Source organism: Haliaeetus leucocephalus, unplaced genomic scaffold (genome assembly GCF_000737465.1).
Source record: "Haliaeetus leucocephalus isolate CR32 unplaced genomic scaffold, Haliaeetus_leucocephalus-4.0 Scaffold830, whole genome shotgun sequence".
NCBI classification, from domain to species: Eukaryota; Metazoa; Chordata; class Aves; order Accipitriformes; family Accipitridae; genus Haliaeetus; species Haliaeetus leucocephalus.
The window spans coordinates 426288-445300 of NW_010973266.1; the positions used below are offsets into that span (position 1 = coordinate 426288).

The 19013-nt window shown below is 42.0% G+C and overlaps 1 protein-coding gene across 1 annotated transcript in view; it reads right to left on the minus strand.

The window, feature by feature from the left end:
• The window catches only part of INPP5A (inositol polyphosphate-5-phosphatase, 40kDa), a 198356-nt gene extending 179618 nt beyond the window's left edge, over positions 1-18738 (minus strand). Inside the window, exons 1-3 of the mRNA XM_010582007.1 lie at positions 18703-18738; positions 15772-15813; positions 116-216 (exon numbers count right to left, since the gene is read on the minus strand). Coding sequence (XP_010580309.1) covers positions 116-216; positions 15772-15813; positions 18703-18738 — 179 coding nt within the window. The remainder of the gene's footprint in view (positions 1-115; positions 217-15771; positions 15814-18702) is intronic.
• Between the last annotated feature and the right edge of the window lie 275 nt (positions 18739-19013).

Consider the following 19013-nt stretch of genomic DNA (forward strand, 5'->3'; position numbering starts at 1 on the left):
TTGACCCACGAGCTTTTTGTTCTATCTTCTCTCCCCTGCCCAGCTGAGAAGGGGAGTGATAGAGCAGCATTGGTGGGCACCTGGCCCCCAGCCAGCATCAGCCCACCACACTTACTTAACAAACTTGTCCACATGAGACATGGAAGCTTCATAGTTTTTTCCTCCAAATTCTTGACAGTGTAAAGCCATGAAGTGGGGCTTGTGTGCATGTACAACCTGAAACAAACAGATAAACAACTATTAACGAAGTTGTCATTTATGTTGTATGATAATAGTTGTGGATACAAGTCCAGATGTGTTATTTCTGAAAGGAGGATTATCAGCAAAATAGTAATAAGCAATACAGCCAGCATCGTTTGTTATGCACATGAAAGACTCATAATACATAATAATTATCTAAATTTTTTTTAGCTAATATTTTCATTTTTAAACTATGAATTAGTTCCTAGTCATTTAAAGCAAATATAGAACCTCTTGCAACTCATCTCAAAGAGGACCTAACACCATTAAGATGATCAAAACATCTCCTTGTCTGGGAGTTGGAAGAGTTCAAACACCTGAATTAAAGTGGGGTTTTTTTCCCACTTTTACAAATTATCTCAAATTAGCTCATGACAGAATGCTGATTAGCTGTCACATTTCATATTTCTATTTATGGAGTATCTTATTTACAAAAGTATTTAAATAACACACGCACTGTGGTATATATACACACATATCTAATACAGGAGGCATGTAAATCCATCACACTATTCCAAGTGTTAGTCTTGCATAATGCAAGTATCTTAAATACTAAATAGTCAGCACAAGGATGCAATTATGATACTAAAAAAAAAACCCTAGAATGTATGCTTTTTTGGGCATGCACCAAATCAAATATACAGTATTTATAAATTTGCTGCTACTTTAAACACACATTCAATGTTATTTGGTCCTAATAGATTTTCTCGGCATTAACTATATTCAGCATTGCAGACAACACATCTAAAAATGTCTCTGTGTTGATACTGAGTCTCTACAACTTGTATTTTATGTCTTCTTATCTTGTAAATTAACGGACACAAGCTACAGAACTATTTCTATTTTTTAAAAGGGTAACAGTCTGAAATAATCAAGTATGCACTGATGCATGCATACACGGTAAATAACACGTTAAAAATCTGAAATACAATTCACTTATTTTTGACTCGGTGGCACTCGGCGGTCCCAGCCAGCACAAAGGCCACGTTGTCCATGTGGCCATTCAGAGGAAGAACGGCCTGGTTTCCATGAGCTGCTTGGAGCAGAATAATAAATTAACTCCTCTCTTCAGGCTTTGGTGCTGGCAGGTTCGGGATTCTCCACCACACGGGGAGCACAGCATCCCCCCCCCCCCATTGCTATACTGGGGATGGGTGGCAGACTGATGTGCAGGAGATGGGCATGATGACTGAGAAGAGTTCTAACTTCAACTCACTGCAACGAAGAGTAACTGAAAAAAGTAACAGGGATAGCTCTCCTTTCATAGTAATTTTTTTTGCTGCTGGTACCCTGTGACTCCGAAAAGGGATAGACACAATAAAACTTTGCAGTCATGCTTTTAATTATGTAAATCAATAGTGACTAATATTACTGTAAAAAGGTCTTTTAAAATGTTTCTTTTAAACCAGGGTAGAGAGAAATCATCATTTGATCTGATGACAGAGTACAAAATTCCTCACTCCTGACCACGAAAATTATCTCTTTAGAAAAATCAAGCAAAATAAAAAAAAAAGGCAATGAATTAAAGATTAGCAAAATCTGAAACGCAGCAGCTTTCCATTGAGCAAAAGGCAAACCATAATCCGTCCCTGCTTTTAACTGCCACCTTCTCACAACAACAACATAGCTGCTCAGCTCAGGGAAGCACAGTGGAACGGACTGGCGGAAAGTACGTCCACCACCCACGAGCACCCGCAGGCGACGCTGCCTATCTCTGCTCGAAGGACGCCCCAGAGCACGTGCCCCACGTGCCCGTTGGGCGCAAGAGGGCAAGTCGACAGCGAGGTCTTATCCCTGGCTGGCGGCACATCGCTTCTCAGGGATGCCCCTCGGACAGAGCCTGGAGCGGGCATCCCGGGCCGCGAGGCAGTCGCCGTTCATCGGAGCGCGCCCGGGGCGAGCCCAGCGCCAACCGGGGCACCAGGAAGCCTGCCAGCGGTTCGTGAATGCCAAAGCCAACGGGAGCATGGCATACTACTGTTTACAGATCACACAGTAAATCCAGGACATTACAGCATTTCTAATGTAAGCTATGTTAGACTCGCAAAAAGGAGACAACAGCCGCTGGTTTCCGAGTGATTTCAGACAAGTCACTTCCTCTTCTGTACCTCAGCTTCCCCATCATCGAAACAAATCTTGACAGCAACCTGCTCGGTGAGGCATTTTGAGGTAAGCTACTCACTAATGTTAGTATATAAAGGAAAAGAGTGAATACTCCCTCCCACATGCGTGTTTGTGGATCTTTGTGCACTTCGGTTAGCTCATTAATGCCGGTTTCTGCCTAACTATGATATGTAGCAATCCTGCTTTAAAAACAGGCCATCATCAGCAAGGACCGAGAACGAGGTAAAGCAGGACCCCATGGAAAGTTCAATAGAAAAAAATAAAATAAATAAAAAATAAGCAGACTACAAAACAGAAGGCTAAAGAAAAAATACCTGGAATCCAAGAAATTACACCCAACTGGGACATGCACATACTTTTCCTTTGATATAACTATGAAAGCTTACATTAACAGTACTTAATTTTATAGATTTACAAACAATTAAGAAAAAGCCTTGCTGAGGAAGTTTTTCTTAAGTATCTTGTCCAACACCAAACACGGCACTGAACAGGACACATATCTAAAGTGGTTCTGAACATACAAAACCTGTTTTTTTGACTACAACTACCAACATTCAGGAGAGAGGTTTCAATTTCCAAAGAGTCTCAATGTCTATTTTAATTTTCAGCAAGAACTGTCAAACAGGAACTTAAGGGCCGCACTAACACGTGGAAACCAAAGTCCAAGACTAACTTCTCTATGTTTAAAGGTGTTCAACTCTACCAAATGGTGGGGGGTGGGACAGGTACCCAAGCGGGTTCCCTGGGTGCTCCAACTGACAGGGGCACGCAGCACGGGCTGCAGTGCACACTGTCCTGCCCATGGTGCAGGGGAGGGTCTGCCCATGTAGTCACAGCATGGGGAAGACACGGTGGAATGGAAACAAGCGTCCCCATAGAGACGCTCCTTTCTTCCTAAGGTGCTGTCTAAGGGGCTACCTGACAGCAGCCTGCAATCACAGAATCCATTAGCAATGAACTAATAGTCAAGCATCTTTATGAAGTTTAACTGGTTGGTTCATTTTCTTCACTATCGTGGAGATAAATATTAACCAAACACAGCCTGTGAAATCAAACTTCATAACAGAGCTTATTTGTGGTCCCTAAACAACATGCAGTCCCAACTCTCCATGTGCTTTATTGCTCCAAATCAGTTTTGGCTTCCAAGTCCTGATCTTATCTACTTGGACAGCTCTATGAAATTACCATAATTAGAAAACAGTTGTAACTATTTAGTCTTGTAAAGCAAACATATCCAACTGTTACTGTTTCAAAGCAACACATCCAGTAACTGCTTATTGCGAACACAGCAAGAATGTGCTGGCACATTGCATTATTCATCTTAACTGCTACAACAGTTCGCTTCATTAAGATATCTTCCTACACAGCTAATAAAGCTAATAAACTGATAAGACAAAAGTAAAATAAATGGTTTCAAGTAAGATCTAGGCATAAGCTATCTCACATTTTTGAACAATGAGTAACAGGGAGCCTTGAATGTGGAGTCCTGCCTTGAGAAAACACTGGAGAACAACTTTACTGTGCTACAGCAGCAGCAACAGAAAACATTTCTAGACTCTGAACTGAGATGCAGGACACAAGTTTTTTGTATGCATTCAAATCCTTGAGAGCTTGGATTCACAGCAGATATTAAAAAATAAAAAATAATTATAAGCCATTTTTTAATGGGGAAACAGCACTGGCTTAATAGCAGTAAGAGGCCTTCCTGGCATTCCTTGCAGGTTAAACCACAAAAACGTACCTGAATATTAGTTACATCCTCTCATATAATAAATACCCTCCAACTAAGAGCAAATTGGCTCTGCTTCATTACCTTTTACTAGTTTTCTACTGTTATGAAAGAACAAACTGTACATAATAATGAGTAATGAATACTTCAGAGCTGAAAACTCAGTTACCAGAGGTTAAAGATCATATACAAGATCACATAAACACTGAATTTGCATCTATAGTAGCACAATGTTTTTACAAAGTTGGGCATTATTCTCAATTTCTGGATATACAAGAATAGTGTAAAGGAAGCCAGAATTAGAAGCTGGTTTTGGGGATACGGGTAGTTGAGCTCCCACATCATTAAGTACAAATATAAAACTAGTGAAAAATATAACGTTAACTTCTTTCCATTCCTATAGGTCTTTGTCTATTTGGAGAGGGAACAGGTAAGGGGACGGGGTGGAGGAGAGCACTTTTGCAGTTGGGGTGCCCCAAGCCCGGCACGCCGCAGGGCAGTGCGGGTAAAAGTCTGCTGGAGCTGCGACAGCAGCTGGGAAAGGACATGCAGCCCTGCACCGCACAGCCAGCCAGCCCTGCAAACGGCAAGACGAGTCTCTCAGAGAGGGTAATGCATGTGCAGGAGTGAGGGCATCATTTTTAGACCTTGATCCAAGCAAGGCAGAAACTTGAGCCTTGATGTCCCATGTCCAGGATTACTTCTTTAAAAAACAAAACAGTAATATAGTCAAAATATCAAAATATGAGCTTTAGTTTCCTTGTGAACTGTTACATATGTACAAGTCAATTTAGCATTTGTGGTCCTAAAGCATTCCAAGTATTTGCAATTTCTGTAAGCCTGAAGAAAAAAAAAAAAAAATTTTTACAAGTGCATACCCAGGCAGTAGTCCAGATGAATCTGCTCCCTGTATTTCTGTATTTAATATTAACTGACAAATCCAACTTCTAGCTCTTGTTACATGATTCAAGAGACTTTGATGATAGCCATAGTGGGGTTTTTGGTTAAATCATTCTGAAATTCCCTATCACTGAAACAGGGTCTTCTTCTATTGACATGAAACATCTGACATTACACCTTAGCCATGACAGGAACATTGTTAAAACCTGAAAGTGTTCTTCTACAATTTAGAAATGCTGAAAATAAGGTTGCCTATGGAACTTGAATTCAGTCCCCCCCATCAAGAAAAATTAAGTTATGTTATCCATAGGCTGTCTACATGAACAACCTGATAGACTTGATCCAAGTTGTTCAAAGACTTTGTAGCAGAGGTTTGGCAGCTAACCTTCTGCCTTGCTTGTTCAGTGGAGATCAGTGAAGCTCACAAGGCAGAGGACTGCAAGGAGAGAACAAGCAGAGGGGGAAGGGGATTTACTTTTCGTGGCCAGTACAAGTCTGCCCTCGCCCCCAGGCAGAACAGCGCTGGGCAGGATGCAAAGCAACCCCTGGCATCTGACCTACAGAGGGGAGAAGCACTGCCCCCTGCACCTCCAAGTCAGCTGTGTTTTGGGGGCATAAAGTCATTGTTTAAAGAAAGCCTGTGTGAAGGGGTTACTGCTGTACAACCTCAACGCACATTTCAGTATCCACAGCTGACATCACCTCTGGTGCATTACCACAGCACAGTGTGACCACAGCCAAGGAAGTCATTATCCAGCAATTGCTACTTAAATTTTAATGTAATTTAATGGTATGCAGTAAACTAAGGACAGGAAGAGACTGACTTGCAATTACTTATCAGGTATGCACAGCAGAGGTAACTCCACAACTGGCATTTTGAGATCTCTACTGTTAATGACACTGCAGCATCATTCTAAAGTAATTCCGTAAGGGTTTTTTCTTAAACTCTTACAAAGGAATGTAGGAACACACTCTCATCAGCTGGCTAAGCAGCTTTACACCCTCCCCTATCACTCTGTCACTTGAGTAGCTTGAGGAGGGATGTCCACAGACGGCTCCTCACCCTGCAGCTCAGGGCAGGGCAGACAGCCCCGAGGCACTCCCAGACCTGCACCCACAGCAGGGCTCCACCACAGCCGCAGGTCAGGGCTCCCCCCAGTTCTGAGATACCCACGCTCCAGGTGCCCGGCATCCTCGCCCGTGTTCACAGTCCCCATCGCTGTTTGGGGTTTGCATCCCACCCTGGTGCTCCTCCTTCCCCGCCTTGGCTGGCAGCTCCCGGGGGAGCTCCTGGGTCTGCCCCTGCCTGCCTCTCCACCTTGGACGCCGACGAAGGATGGGTGAAACACAGCCCTTCAAATGTGCCAAAACCAGAACCATCGCGTCCCTACTCTGAAGCCTGCGGGTAGCACAGCTTTGTAAAGAAACTGTTACTACCGGCATGGACGTACACTTATTTTTTCAAAATCAAAAATGAGTATTTTTAAGTCTCATTTACAGAAGGAGGAAGCACTGTTTCCTGGAAGTTCCCTCCAAAACTCTGATGAGGCACTTACATGGAAAATTTTCAGCTTAAGCAGGCAGATTTTTTTTTTTTTTTAACAAAGCTTACGTGATAGAAAACAGTAAGAAGGGTTGAGAGTAAGGGAAAAATGTATTTCCAAATACAGGTTATGTTCATGCATTAATGCACACTATAGAAAAAGGAACCAACATACAAACTAGTAAGGCAGAGGGATTAACTTGGAGCGTATGCTGCCAACTAGGAGAGCCCTGAATAATCCTCCCTGCACAGCCACCCGCCATGCCTCTGCTCCCCGAGGACGCGGCACCTACGGCACCTCGACAGCAGCAGCGTGGGCAGCAGGCAACGGACCCTGGGGAGCACGCCGCTCTTCGCCACCTCCCCGCTCCAGCAGCCGAGCCGCTTGCCCACCACCACAAGAGAAGGGCTCTCCTCCGTGGGGACAGGGGAACACCCACTGTTTTCATTGCCGGGTGCTGGAGATGGCACGCCAAGTCACAGCTTGTTGCTGTAAGGAGCAAGCAGAGGCAGGCGGCAAGCGCCAGACCCGTTCTCTGCTTGCGGCAGGCGCAGGATGCCACAAGTTTCCATGATGTCAGGGCTGGGCTGGCTGCTGGCCGCCTGGCACCCAGCGTCCCCCCGGGCGGCCCAGACGCGGTCCAGCCTTCCCGCCGGGATTGCTCACCAAACCATCTGCAGCGAGGCTTCAGCTTTGGGAAATGGGCTACCGCCCGTGCATGCGTACGTCGTGTGGCGCAGGCAGGCGTTTCTACTCTGTTTTCAGGCTACGGATTCAAACAAACAAAAAAACCCAAAACAACCCTACCTGGGGAAAAAGCACCCATCTGAAAAAGGCCCAAGATCTAAGCTAGCAAGGGTTGCTGGTTGCAGGTCTGTAACAGAACATTTCGGTTAATCACCCTTTCTAGTTAAAGAAACAGGATTAAGTCCACTAGAACAATTAAACAACTTTACTGAGTGGCTATGGTTTGGGTTGGTGGGTGGTTTCTCTCTCCCCCCCCCCTTCTTCTTTCTTTAAAACAGCTAATAGACAAAGTTCCCATGCAGCAATGCCAAGATGACCTTTAGTTTTTAGGTGAACTTTTAACTTCTGTGTTTCTACAAATAAAGGCTCTAAATACTCTCAAACACATTAAGCAACATGGAAAATTGCATTAGGGGGAAAAAAATCCCTCTGCCTCCATATTTTCATCTAAAATGACCATCTGCCATGAATGCTACACAAGAAGATCGTTACTAAAATTAGTAGAGATTTTCAATAGCTCCAGCTCCTTAACTCCTCCCACTCCAAACACTAGGCTCAATGCAGCTGAAGAAAGTAGAAGGGATGGGGAAAGGGGGGGTGAAAAGGGGAAAAAAAAACCCTAAGTAAATAAATAAATCAACAAAAGTCCTTTCTATGTGCCCCTACAGCTTTCCCTTGCAAACAGCTCCTTGGATGCTCTTGAAACTTCTTGTTCCTCCTTATTTTTTTCCTGTGACCTAACATTAAGGCTGTAAGCCTGGGTACTGGGCACTTTACACAAGTAGGACAATAATCCTATTTGCATGTTCTGTGAATACTCCAGCATTTGCATAACATCTAGTTCATCAAATCATCCAATTTCTTGTTAAGCACTAAACTCTTCCCCATCACACACAAAATGCTCCAAACTACTGTTCTCACAATCTGTTTTCACTCTCCTCTGAAGAGCCACTTTCCCTCCTTGTTTCCAAGGTATGTTTTTGGGGTAAGAGAATTTTTACTGAAAAGAGGATGGGAGTCTAAATTAAAATATTTAAGACCCAAGTTACCAGTAACTATTCACAGTTAAGAGATGGGGCATAATAACCAGCATTAGGACTTTGCTGAATTCTGCCTCCCCATAAAGACAGTTTTTCCCTGTTTGCTGCTACTTCTTATTATCAAGTGCATGGTATGATATACTTGCTTACAAGACTTCTTTATCTTGATTCCAGTGGACTGTTTTCAACTGCAGATACTACTTTCTCCTTTGAACACTAGAAACTAGAGCAAACTCTGCAAAACCTGGGATTTTGCAACATCCTTCCCCCATAATGCCTGCTTCCACTTCTAACAAGTGCACAGATTTTGCTGTTGGAAGTCGCGCAGAGTGCAAAGCAGAAGAGAGCACGTTACTGAACTGCCCGGTTCCTTCTGCAGTGCTCAGGCTGATGACAGGCATAATAACACCACAGGAGGCGGATGAGTTTCCTAGTCACAGACTGATTTTGCTGGACATACCAGTCATGCAGCATTGCCTTAGCAAAGCCAGGCTGGCACAGCTGCCTCAGGACATCCTTCCAAGCCACTGTGCAACACCATTAACGATCCCATTTGCCTTTACAACATGCTCACACATTTCTCCAGCTCAACAAACCAACCAAAGCATCGGACATGCTAAGCTGTTCCACAACACACTGACAACCTTGTACCTTTTCACTCTGTACCCACACGATCAATGCAAGTCCAGGTCACAACTGTTGCCACCCAAGAGCTAGAAGTGAATAGCTGACATTTCTGACCGGGCCACCGTTTACTGCACGAACAAAAGAAAACAACCTCCCCAGCAAAGACACTCCTGACAGGCAAACTGTCTTCTCCTCTTAATCACCTCTGTGTGGTATTGAGGCGATTTTTAACAAAACAATTGCTTGTTGTTTGTTCTCCTCCTTCCCTAAACATGATGCCCAGTAAGCTGGATATCTTTTATCATTGATAGTTTATCCCATTACAGCATTCCCTGTCTTCAGGGACATTTATCTTCCAACCATAGCTTCTGTTCTGCATTTTATTGTTGGGTTTTTTTAACTAAAAAAAAAAAAAGTCTCTTGTAAAATCACTTACACATAATTCCCCACACCTTCCAAAAATTTTGGTGGCCTGGAGCCTATTCTAACCAGCCAGTTAACAGGGGCTGCCAAAAGCATTCAAGTGAACGAATGTTGTCAGCTTCATACATTACACACCTGCAAAATGTGATTTTCTTATTACTAGGGTCTAAAACAAAACAAAACACAGCCTGCAAATCCATAGCATTTAAAATAACCAGCTATGCTACCACAGAGATTATCAAGATTCTTAATGGTTATGATCAAATTCTTTAATGAAAGAGAAGACTCAAAGATTTTATGAATATTACTAAAAAAGACAAATATGCTGGAAGAAAAACAGTGAATCACTTAGTAATTATACAGGTAGGGCAGTTAATGGTATTAAGGGAATTAGTTTCACTGACTTATGCACTAGTAGCCTGACTGTTGCAAATCAGACATCAATTACGTTTAAAAGTCTGTGATTGTAGTCCACCTCAGAAAATTGTGCTTCCTATTTTAATGTCAGTTCCATCTATGCACACTAAAAGTTGTTCTAAATCACTTTTTTCTTTCAGCCACATTTGAAGCAAAGTAATTGACCTATTTTTAGGCTTGAAGTCACAGACAACACCTGTGTCTGGGGGGACTCAAAGGGACTTTGAGAGTAAAGCTCAGGAAAAATCATCACACTTGGAATAAATGGAGCTTAAATACACCTATCGAAAGGCTTTAATAACATTTTAACACTACATGCAACCCATCTGCAGACCGCACACAGACACCAATCTTCTCTTTTTTTGGGACAGCAATCAGAGCAACAAACTCCACACTGAAAGCGAAGTGCAGAAGATCCCGCAAAGGTGCCCAAGACCCCACTGTGCTGCCATCCTGCCCTCGCCTTCCCAAGAGGCGGAGAGGAGCGAGCCGACTCGCTGTCACCAAAGCAAACCCTTGGCCGACGCGGCGGTACTGGGGGCAGCTCACACGAGGGATGGCCGCTGCACCCCCCGCAGCAGCAGCAGCACCAGTGCGCACCTCGCCCAGCCGAGACAGTCCCGCTTCAGCGTTTGAACTGCACCACGGGACACCTCGCACGTTTGTGCCGCTTTGCTGGGCACGGGCTTACACCCATCGTACTCCACTTTATGTATAAAGATCCATATTACAGATGGATATATATCCACCTATGGCAGGAGTACTGCATACAGGAAAAAGTAGATTTCTGTAATGTCTACACCTACTAATGGGTATTTAATAATTTCCATAAACTGAATGGCTTCCTTGCACAAAGAAAAAAGACTACAACAATGAACAAAGAAATGAAGAAATAATTTGATCTATTATTGGAAGTTCTAACCTAGCCCCCAAGCCCAAATCAAAGCATGTTTTAGATGGCAAGTACACATAACCGCTTGCTGTCCCTTACAACTCCAAACTTAAAAAGTAAAAATTTACTTCTCAGATGGCAGCCAGCTCACTGAACGCTCCTTCTCGTCTCAAGGTAAAAACCAAAGCACAGTTTGTACCTTCTCTACTCCAGAAGTAAGACAGAGCTGCAGAAAACCGTGTGGCCTTTGTCAGCCTTGTTAACACCACTTTCCCGTTCTTCACCGAGAAGAGCAGGGTTCTCCAGCAAACATGAGGTCCTTGAACTTTCAAGGCTTTGCTGCCCTAAATTAAGCCACGAAGGAGGTGCCAGGTCCGGGTTCAGCTTCCCGTGGCCCCACCAGCCCCAGCCCTGGGCTGTGCCACAGCAGCACAGCCCCGTCTGCCCACCCACACCTTCCCAGACCCCAGACCCTGCACCCGGGGCAGGCGGGTTCAGAAGGGGACGGCAGGAGCAGAGGTGGAACAGGAACAGGTACAGGCACAGCCACAGCCGAGGAGGGCTGGGAACAGGCACGGGATGGAAACCCCCCCGACCAGCAGCTGTCTGGAGGGAGCTAACTTTCAAAACACTACGGATCAAGGAGAGATACTCCTGGCTGCCTTATTCATGCTTACAAATTTAAAAATTAGTTCAGTGATGGTAAGTCAAGAGGCAATAAGATGCAAAATTTGATTATCACTATAGAAGAAAAAAAAAATCCGCTGGGCCAATTCTCAAATTGCCGTATTCCAAAACAGCTTAGCTTTTAGAGATGAATTAAACAAACAAAATTCTCCACTTTCCTATAGAACAGGTACTTTCCTGGCTTCACAGAGGAAAGCTGAAAACACAAATTTGAGGAATTCCGGAGCCAGAGCGCACACATCACAAATTCAGATACTCTGTGCTCCTTCCGAAGAGTTATCACTACTTGACAATAGATGCTCAGAAAAATCGACATCTTCAGACAATCACCACCTTAACCTACACCAAACCAAAGGCAGAAGGCTTGGGGAGGTTAAATCTCTCCTTTTTAAGCTGCTATCACACCAGCACACGTATTCTTCATGCACTACCTTTGGGAGGGGGACGGAGCACAGGGAGAAGAGGAAGAACATGGGAGGAGACCTGATACTTCTTTCTGCTTTACAGGTAATTTGAAATACCCTAACTTTAAAGTTAACATTGTAATCCACAGAAGAGAAGGAACATGGCATTTTTCAGTTATCTGGTGAATGTTTTTGATGATACTGTGTTTTAATTAGATGATGTACTTTGATCAGTTTGTTAAGCATTCACGGACAGGTGGATGGATTTTTCAGAAGACTTTTCTTGTTCCCAAAGCATCTCACTACTAGAGCGCTACCAGAAATGCCGACTTTCATTATCTACTACTACTTTTTTGCACAAGCTGGCTAGCTTTAAGCCTTCTTGTTCATCTACATGTAATGAGAATACAATACCTATGGCTTATATCATAAGGAAAAGTGTTACAAAGCACCAAAAGGAATGCCAAGTATTCACCCATCAGATCAAATGGAAAAAGCAGAGCAGCGAGGAGGACAAGCTTCACTATAAATTTAGCAATGGAAAACAAGCAAGTTTCTGAGATCCAGGCCAGTCTTTCCTCCTAGGAGCCTGTTGTCAGCAGCACATCAAGGGCGCTGTCTATTCCAGTGCTTCATGACATGCATGGGAAAGGCTCCACCATCACCTCCTCCGGGGAGCACACCAAAAGCCAATACCTATAAATATCTGGAATTGAGTTCAGTTGAACTCTTCCTTCATTTTGCTTTACTCTGCCTTGGGGGAAAAGCAGCAAGTAATAGTGAACTGGTAGAAAACTACCCAGTGTTTGATAGTTAAATCAATTTTAAACCACCAAGTCAGAGGTCACCCAAAACACAGGCTCCACTTTTACAAGACTGGAGACTGATGAATCCAAGGAAAACAGATCAGACAAAACGACATCTCTCAGCTGTGTCAACTGTGTTGTCAACAAAAGCAATCAAGTAGCATGCTGCTTTATAGGCTACTACATTGTAAGGGATGTTTTTAATGATGGCTTAAAGTTTATTTAAAGTATTTTTTTCCTGTTTGCATTTCTTGGACAAACTGTTTAATTTAACAGCATTAGATCTTCCATATTTTTCATGTTAATAATGTAGGATATTTGTAGATCAATGGCAGAAGTTTAAAAATTTTAGTATGTGACATTTGAATGTTATTTTAGTCCTCCATATGCTACCACATTCTCAGAAATGCATACAGCATATAAATCAATGATAATACATAGGTTAAGTGACTTGTATTTTCACCCATCACAGCAATTAAAATCTCTTCTTTTAATTTACTGGAACTTAACAACAAGCCCCAAAAAGGCTCCTTCATTGATATGTTCTTTGACACCACTTCAAAGACACGTCTCCATTATGGGTTTGATTTCTAGAAACATTTTATATTTAAGAGTGGTAATTGTGCTTCCTTTTTTGTGGAGATTATTTTGACTGCTTACAAAACGACTTCATCCTCAGAAGTTACGCAAACTGTATTGACACAACTACATATGCAAATTGAATTCCTCAGAAGAATGGAAAAAAATGTGGTCTGCGGTTTATCTGGGTTTCGAGTTTACGAAGAAATATTAAAAGTTATTTTCCAGTACTTCTGATGAAGTTCAATTTGCAGATGTTTTCAACAACGCATGCAGAATTTAAAAAAAAAATAAATTCTGAAGTTGTACATTTGCTAGGTTGCTATGCAGCCTCGTATCAGGATGGTGCTGTGCTACTTTTGGTACAAGCATATTAGTCTCTTCCTTAAAGAGCTTTTTATAAAGTTTTATTCCACTTCCTACTGCGTTTGTGAACGCAGTGTAAACAGTCATCCTGCTGCACACACTGAAGAGAGGAAGAAGGGTTCAAGGCTACTGAACAAGGTTCAAGGCTACTGTTCCTCAAAACACGCTGAGGACTGCCTGTCTGCTATCAGCAATGAGCAGAATTGGTAACCCCCCCCCCCCCCCTTCTTTCTCTTTTTCTTTTAAGTATAGCCTTCTCCAGTTGCAGATACGGAGGGCAGAAGCACGGAGAGGGAGGGTGGTCGTAGGAAAACTACTGCAGCTGAGGGATGGGTTCAGGTCTACTTTAGCTACACTTTTGCTGGTCTGGACCCTGCACTTCACTGGCCACAAGGGAACGTTAACGTATCGTTTTCTTCGTATTTTGAACTTTGTGTACACAATATTCACTGGACCAAACACAGACCATGTCCAGTTACATGTTAGTGGTCTCTGCTTTAAGGTACTAGCAGCTCATTCTTTTCCCCTCCTCTTCCTGTTTTCCACAAACTATTTGGAAGCGTTTCCACAGTGCTCACTCCACTTTAGTAAACAAGTGAACATGCAAGGAGTCTCCTTGATAAAGATGCATAAATAATGTGATGCTGAAAAATATGCAGTGATCTCAAAAAAAAAACCCAAACAAACAAAACAAAACCAAAAAAACCACCAAAACAAACAAAAAACCCCCACCAACCAACAAAAAACGCAACAAAATAAAAAAAGTTCTATCTATTTTCTTCATAGGAAGTCTTTCCTGAAGATGTGAAGAGGGTTTAAATCAGAACTAGCTGAGAAAGCCTGCACAGTGAGCATCATGTACATATAGCAGTAATCAAGACGGAAGAAGAAAAATAAACAGATGAATCTTTTGTGAAGTTGACAGATAGTGAAGAATTTAAGACTAGTTATTGCATCTCAGATTTTTGCAAATCCATTAAACTTGCCAGAAAAAGCAAACTGCAGTATTTTACAAAATCGCAATAAAGGTCATAGGCTGCACCAGTAACCTGAGCATATAAATAATTACAGGATGTTTTCAGTTACAAAAAAGCAAAAGATAAAATACTGCTAATATTTTTTCTGTATATAGTTTCACTTTAAGACTTGAACAGCAGAATGTTGTTGCTTTAACCATTTTTTTTATAGGAGATGTAAAACTGAATAAAAGAATCTTGTGGCCTTTCAGTACTTAAAGGGGGCTTATAAGAAAGGTGGAGACAGACTTTTTAGCAGGGTCTGTTGCAACAGGACAAGGGGTAGTGGTTTTAACCTAAAAGAGGGTAGATTTAGACTAGATATAAATAAATTTTTTACAATGCGGGTGGTAAAAGACTATAACAGGTTGCCCAGAGAGGTTGTGGATGCCCCATCCCTGGCAGTGTTCAAGGCCAGGTTGGATGGGGCTTGGAGCAACCTGGTCTAGTGGAAGGTGTCCCTGCCCATGGCAGGGGGGTTGGAACAAGATGATCTTTAAGGTCCCTTCCAACCCAAATCATTCTATGATTTCATGAATCTCAATCTATCAATTCTGGCAGGTACGACACAAGCTGTCAAAGTGAAACAGCGCTCTACACTATTTCCTAGGGATGACACCTTTGTGTTCAACCAGTGCTGATTTCCTACTGCTCGCTTACATGTTTCTGCATGAACTCTGCAAGTTAAACAAGTCTCTATACAGCAACACAATGTGTAAGAGTGGCTTTCATGCTTTAAAAAAACCCCACACCTGAAGTTTACAACACATTTTATAATATGGGTTCCATTTCAATATTTTCACATTGCCTAAACAAGAAAATTTTCAAGAAAGAGCAGACAGTAGGACTGATCTATTGCAAACCAACATCAGAAATTGTTAGATTTCAATACAAATTAAACTGGACTTCTCAACAGATTTTTTTTTTAAAATCACTCAAATACATTTCTTAATCAGGAGACTTAAAAGACCATATCATGCCAAACTAAAGTAACTTTTATAAAATGTCAAACCTTTTTTTTAGGCAGAGGACTGTCAATGAGAACTATTTGTGTTTATACACTGAATTTTTATAATCATTCCTTAGAAATACAGAGAGACATACCTTTTGGGACTGGTTTTGACTATAAAATAGTTAGTGACTTCACAAAGCAAAAGATCTTGGACATTATTAATTATGCCAATAAGCAAGTGTGCATAGAACTCCATGAGAAAATAAGCTTTACCTTACCTGATAAAATTCCCGAAGCCAATTCTTCTGTAAATTTTCTGGCTGAAAAACAAAATACAAAAAGCAATTAAGAATAGGAGTAATATATTTTTATAATAATATCCCGATAGTTATTGCTTTCCTCAGTGCATTCAAGTGGGGAGTTTTCCCCACAATTAAAGAAAAAAGTACAAACGTGAGGATGTTCCTCCACAAGTGCCAATGCACAGACCTCTCCTTTTTGTTTGAGTCCCCTCTTCTCAGATTTTCACTAAGAAGGTACATTTCGTATACAACTTCACAACATTCATATGCATACAAGATGATCAAGCAATTAAATCAACAGACTTGACACATATTGAAACGTGTGCTTTTAGAAGTACACCTTCATTGGCTGGGTATCAAAAACTTTACATGAACTGCTGATACCCAGCTCTTTCAATCTGAGCGTCAAGTTACATGGATTTACTTCTAACGAATTGGCTCAGAGGGACGACCGTGCTTTTGCAGGATGCTTGAGCGTATTACAGCTCCTGTCACGGACGAACTGCGAGAAGCATTTCAAGATTGCTACAGAAGTTATGAAAACTGAAGCTGCAAAAATATGGTAAGTTCGAAGTTCTGCCTTTTCAGAAATATAGCCCACCCCAGATATGATTACAATGGAGGGAAATAACCTGTTTTCACACATCAAATGTACAGCTACAGGAGAAATGGTTGTTTTTATCTTCAGCAAGACTTCTGTATAAATTTTGCATCATAGTGGGGAATAAAAACCCAAATCAGACTTTCCTCTCACAGCATTAACAGGAATGTACAGTATCTGTGGGAGGCAGCAGAATGTGTTGAACTGAAAATTAGAGAGATGCCTCAACATCTTCCCTTTAGTAACAGTTATGACACCAGCTGCCCATTAGGAAATATACAGGCATGAAATTTCTGTTCTGCTCTGTTTTCCCATCAAGTGTGTTATTTTCAAATAGCTGGATACAACTTTGAACTTACTAATTTATATTGACGGCTTATTGTATGAAGCTTTACCCATAGGTGGCTATAAAGATTTGTAAGCAGTAAAAAAACAGTTTTTGGTTTTTTTCTATCTACAAGTCTATAAAAGTCATCCAGTTCTGTAAGCCTATAAATTCTACAAGTCTACAAAAGTTTTTGAAAGCTGAGGGACAAAAGCACCATGTTCGCCCTTTGCTATCCGTCAACCTCCCTTTATGTTGATCACTCCTTGACAATTCTGCAGTTCAGACATTATTTGTCAAGAAGGTGAAGTTTTCACTCCTTAGGAAACAATTACTTTTTCTAGCAATTAGCTTTCCCCGTATTTCGTATGGAAGTGATTGCTCTCGGTGTGGGGGAGCCGCCGATACGGGGGCACGGGGCTGGGTGCAAGCAAGCACTTGGACTTGCCTGAACAGCAGCCCCTCGTTCTGCGCCTGAAGCCAACTGGGATGAATCTTGGCCCGAGCTCAGGGACGTCTTAAATTAATAAACACACAGAACAAAACATCCATGTCTCCCACCCATGCCCTTCCCCTTGGCCGAACAGCATAACTGAAAACCAGAATAAGGAAGCTGCAGACACAAATAAAAACCGAAGGCAGCCAGGCAGGCAATAAAATAGTCCCTCTGAAAACACCATCTCATTAACTGCTTATGTAGCAACTTAACTCTTTTTCTACTCATTCTGAACTTAATAAGACAACCCACTGAGTAACAGTAATGAAGGATTGTTGCTTTTATTAAAGCAGCAACAAGAAAACAAGCCAACTACGAGCTGCTGTAATTTCAAGCTGACTTCTAACCTGAAGTTATGAAGATAGCATAATATTTATAGATTTTTTTTTTTTAAAATCACTCTACAAAACAGATATGAACTGGGCACATGCTTTGTATATGGTTTGTGTATGATCTAAACCAAAAGGCCAGATTCAAACTATCAAGAAAGCAAGATCTTGGGGATTATGAAATTTCTGATTAAAATTTTCTGGTAGTTATGAAAACTAGATAAGCAAATCCTGCATTAGGCCACAAGCACACTTCAACAGCGCTGTGTATTTATTTTCAAAACAGAAACTGTGGCCTTACTTAGTAGGTAATAGGCAATTTTATGTTAAAAAACAAACAAACCCCACATGCACTCATCGCTTCTCTTTATTTTATTTATGCCAGTTGCAAGGCGTCCCGGGGACCTCCTAAGTTTTAAGGATAATCCAAAATTAACAGAAGTCAGTCATTTTTGTAAACCCACTAAAGAAAACCAAACCTCACTTCAGCCTGTATTTACTGACAGGAGCTAAATGACGGGTGACACAATATCCCAAAGAATGCAAACCTGAATTTGAAGGCAAACACACTCCAGAGTGCAGGACTCTCTACCTTAGAAAGACTGTGTCTGAAGGCTCTATGTTAAGAACAACGGTAAGATTACTATTTAGCATGTTTTGAGGTTTTCAGTTAAGCCAGAGTGCAAACTTGTAAATAAGGATGGCACAGCTATTCATGTTAATTTAAATTAGCTACGGCTTTTTATGGGAGAAAAAAATTCACTACCAATCAGGAATATTTAAAGCAAGTTATTCATACTTGAGGAATCGCAGGGGAGAAAATGAAGCACAACCTTACTTTTGTTTTTAAATACTACTGCAAATGGTAGAAGTTCCCCCATTTGCTACCTGACTAAATGAAAACATTGTAAGATTAAACATGAAAACAACCCAGTACACCAGAGGGAAGTTGACAAGACAGCTCCAGGGCCCTCCAGCAGCTCCGCACATACCTCCCATTTGCCAGGTGAGATTGTTTTTGAGAAATCAGATCAAATATTGAAAAACTTGCCAAACTAAATCCTGAGCAGTGACAGCAATCCCTCAGATGAGCAACATGTACAGGGTCCTCACAGTGCACAGTGACCCAAGGCTTACCCAATTCTTCTACCATTACCCCATTCTTCTGCAACTCCCAGCTCGCTCTCCCCATTGTGGCACCCAAAAAGGCAATGTCTCCTACAAGGAGGAATAATGATTTCACTCCCAAGAAGGGATGAGGGGTTACTGAATTTTGCTTCCTGTGCTCCTAGTCCTTCTGATGCCCCAGGACACTGCTTGTAGCAAGTGTCAAAGGCACATAGCTAGAATTTACAGCAATACGACAACCATCAAAATACCATCTAACATGGACTCACGTTGAAGCAGCAGGAAGAGGCTATAGGAGTGCAAAACCAGATGGCCTTAGCTCTTAGTGGCAGCTCTGCC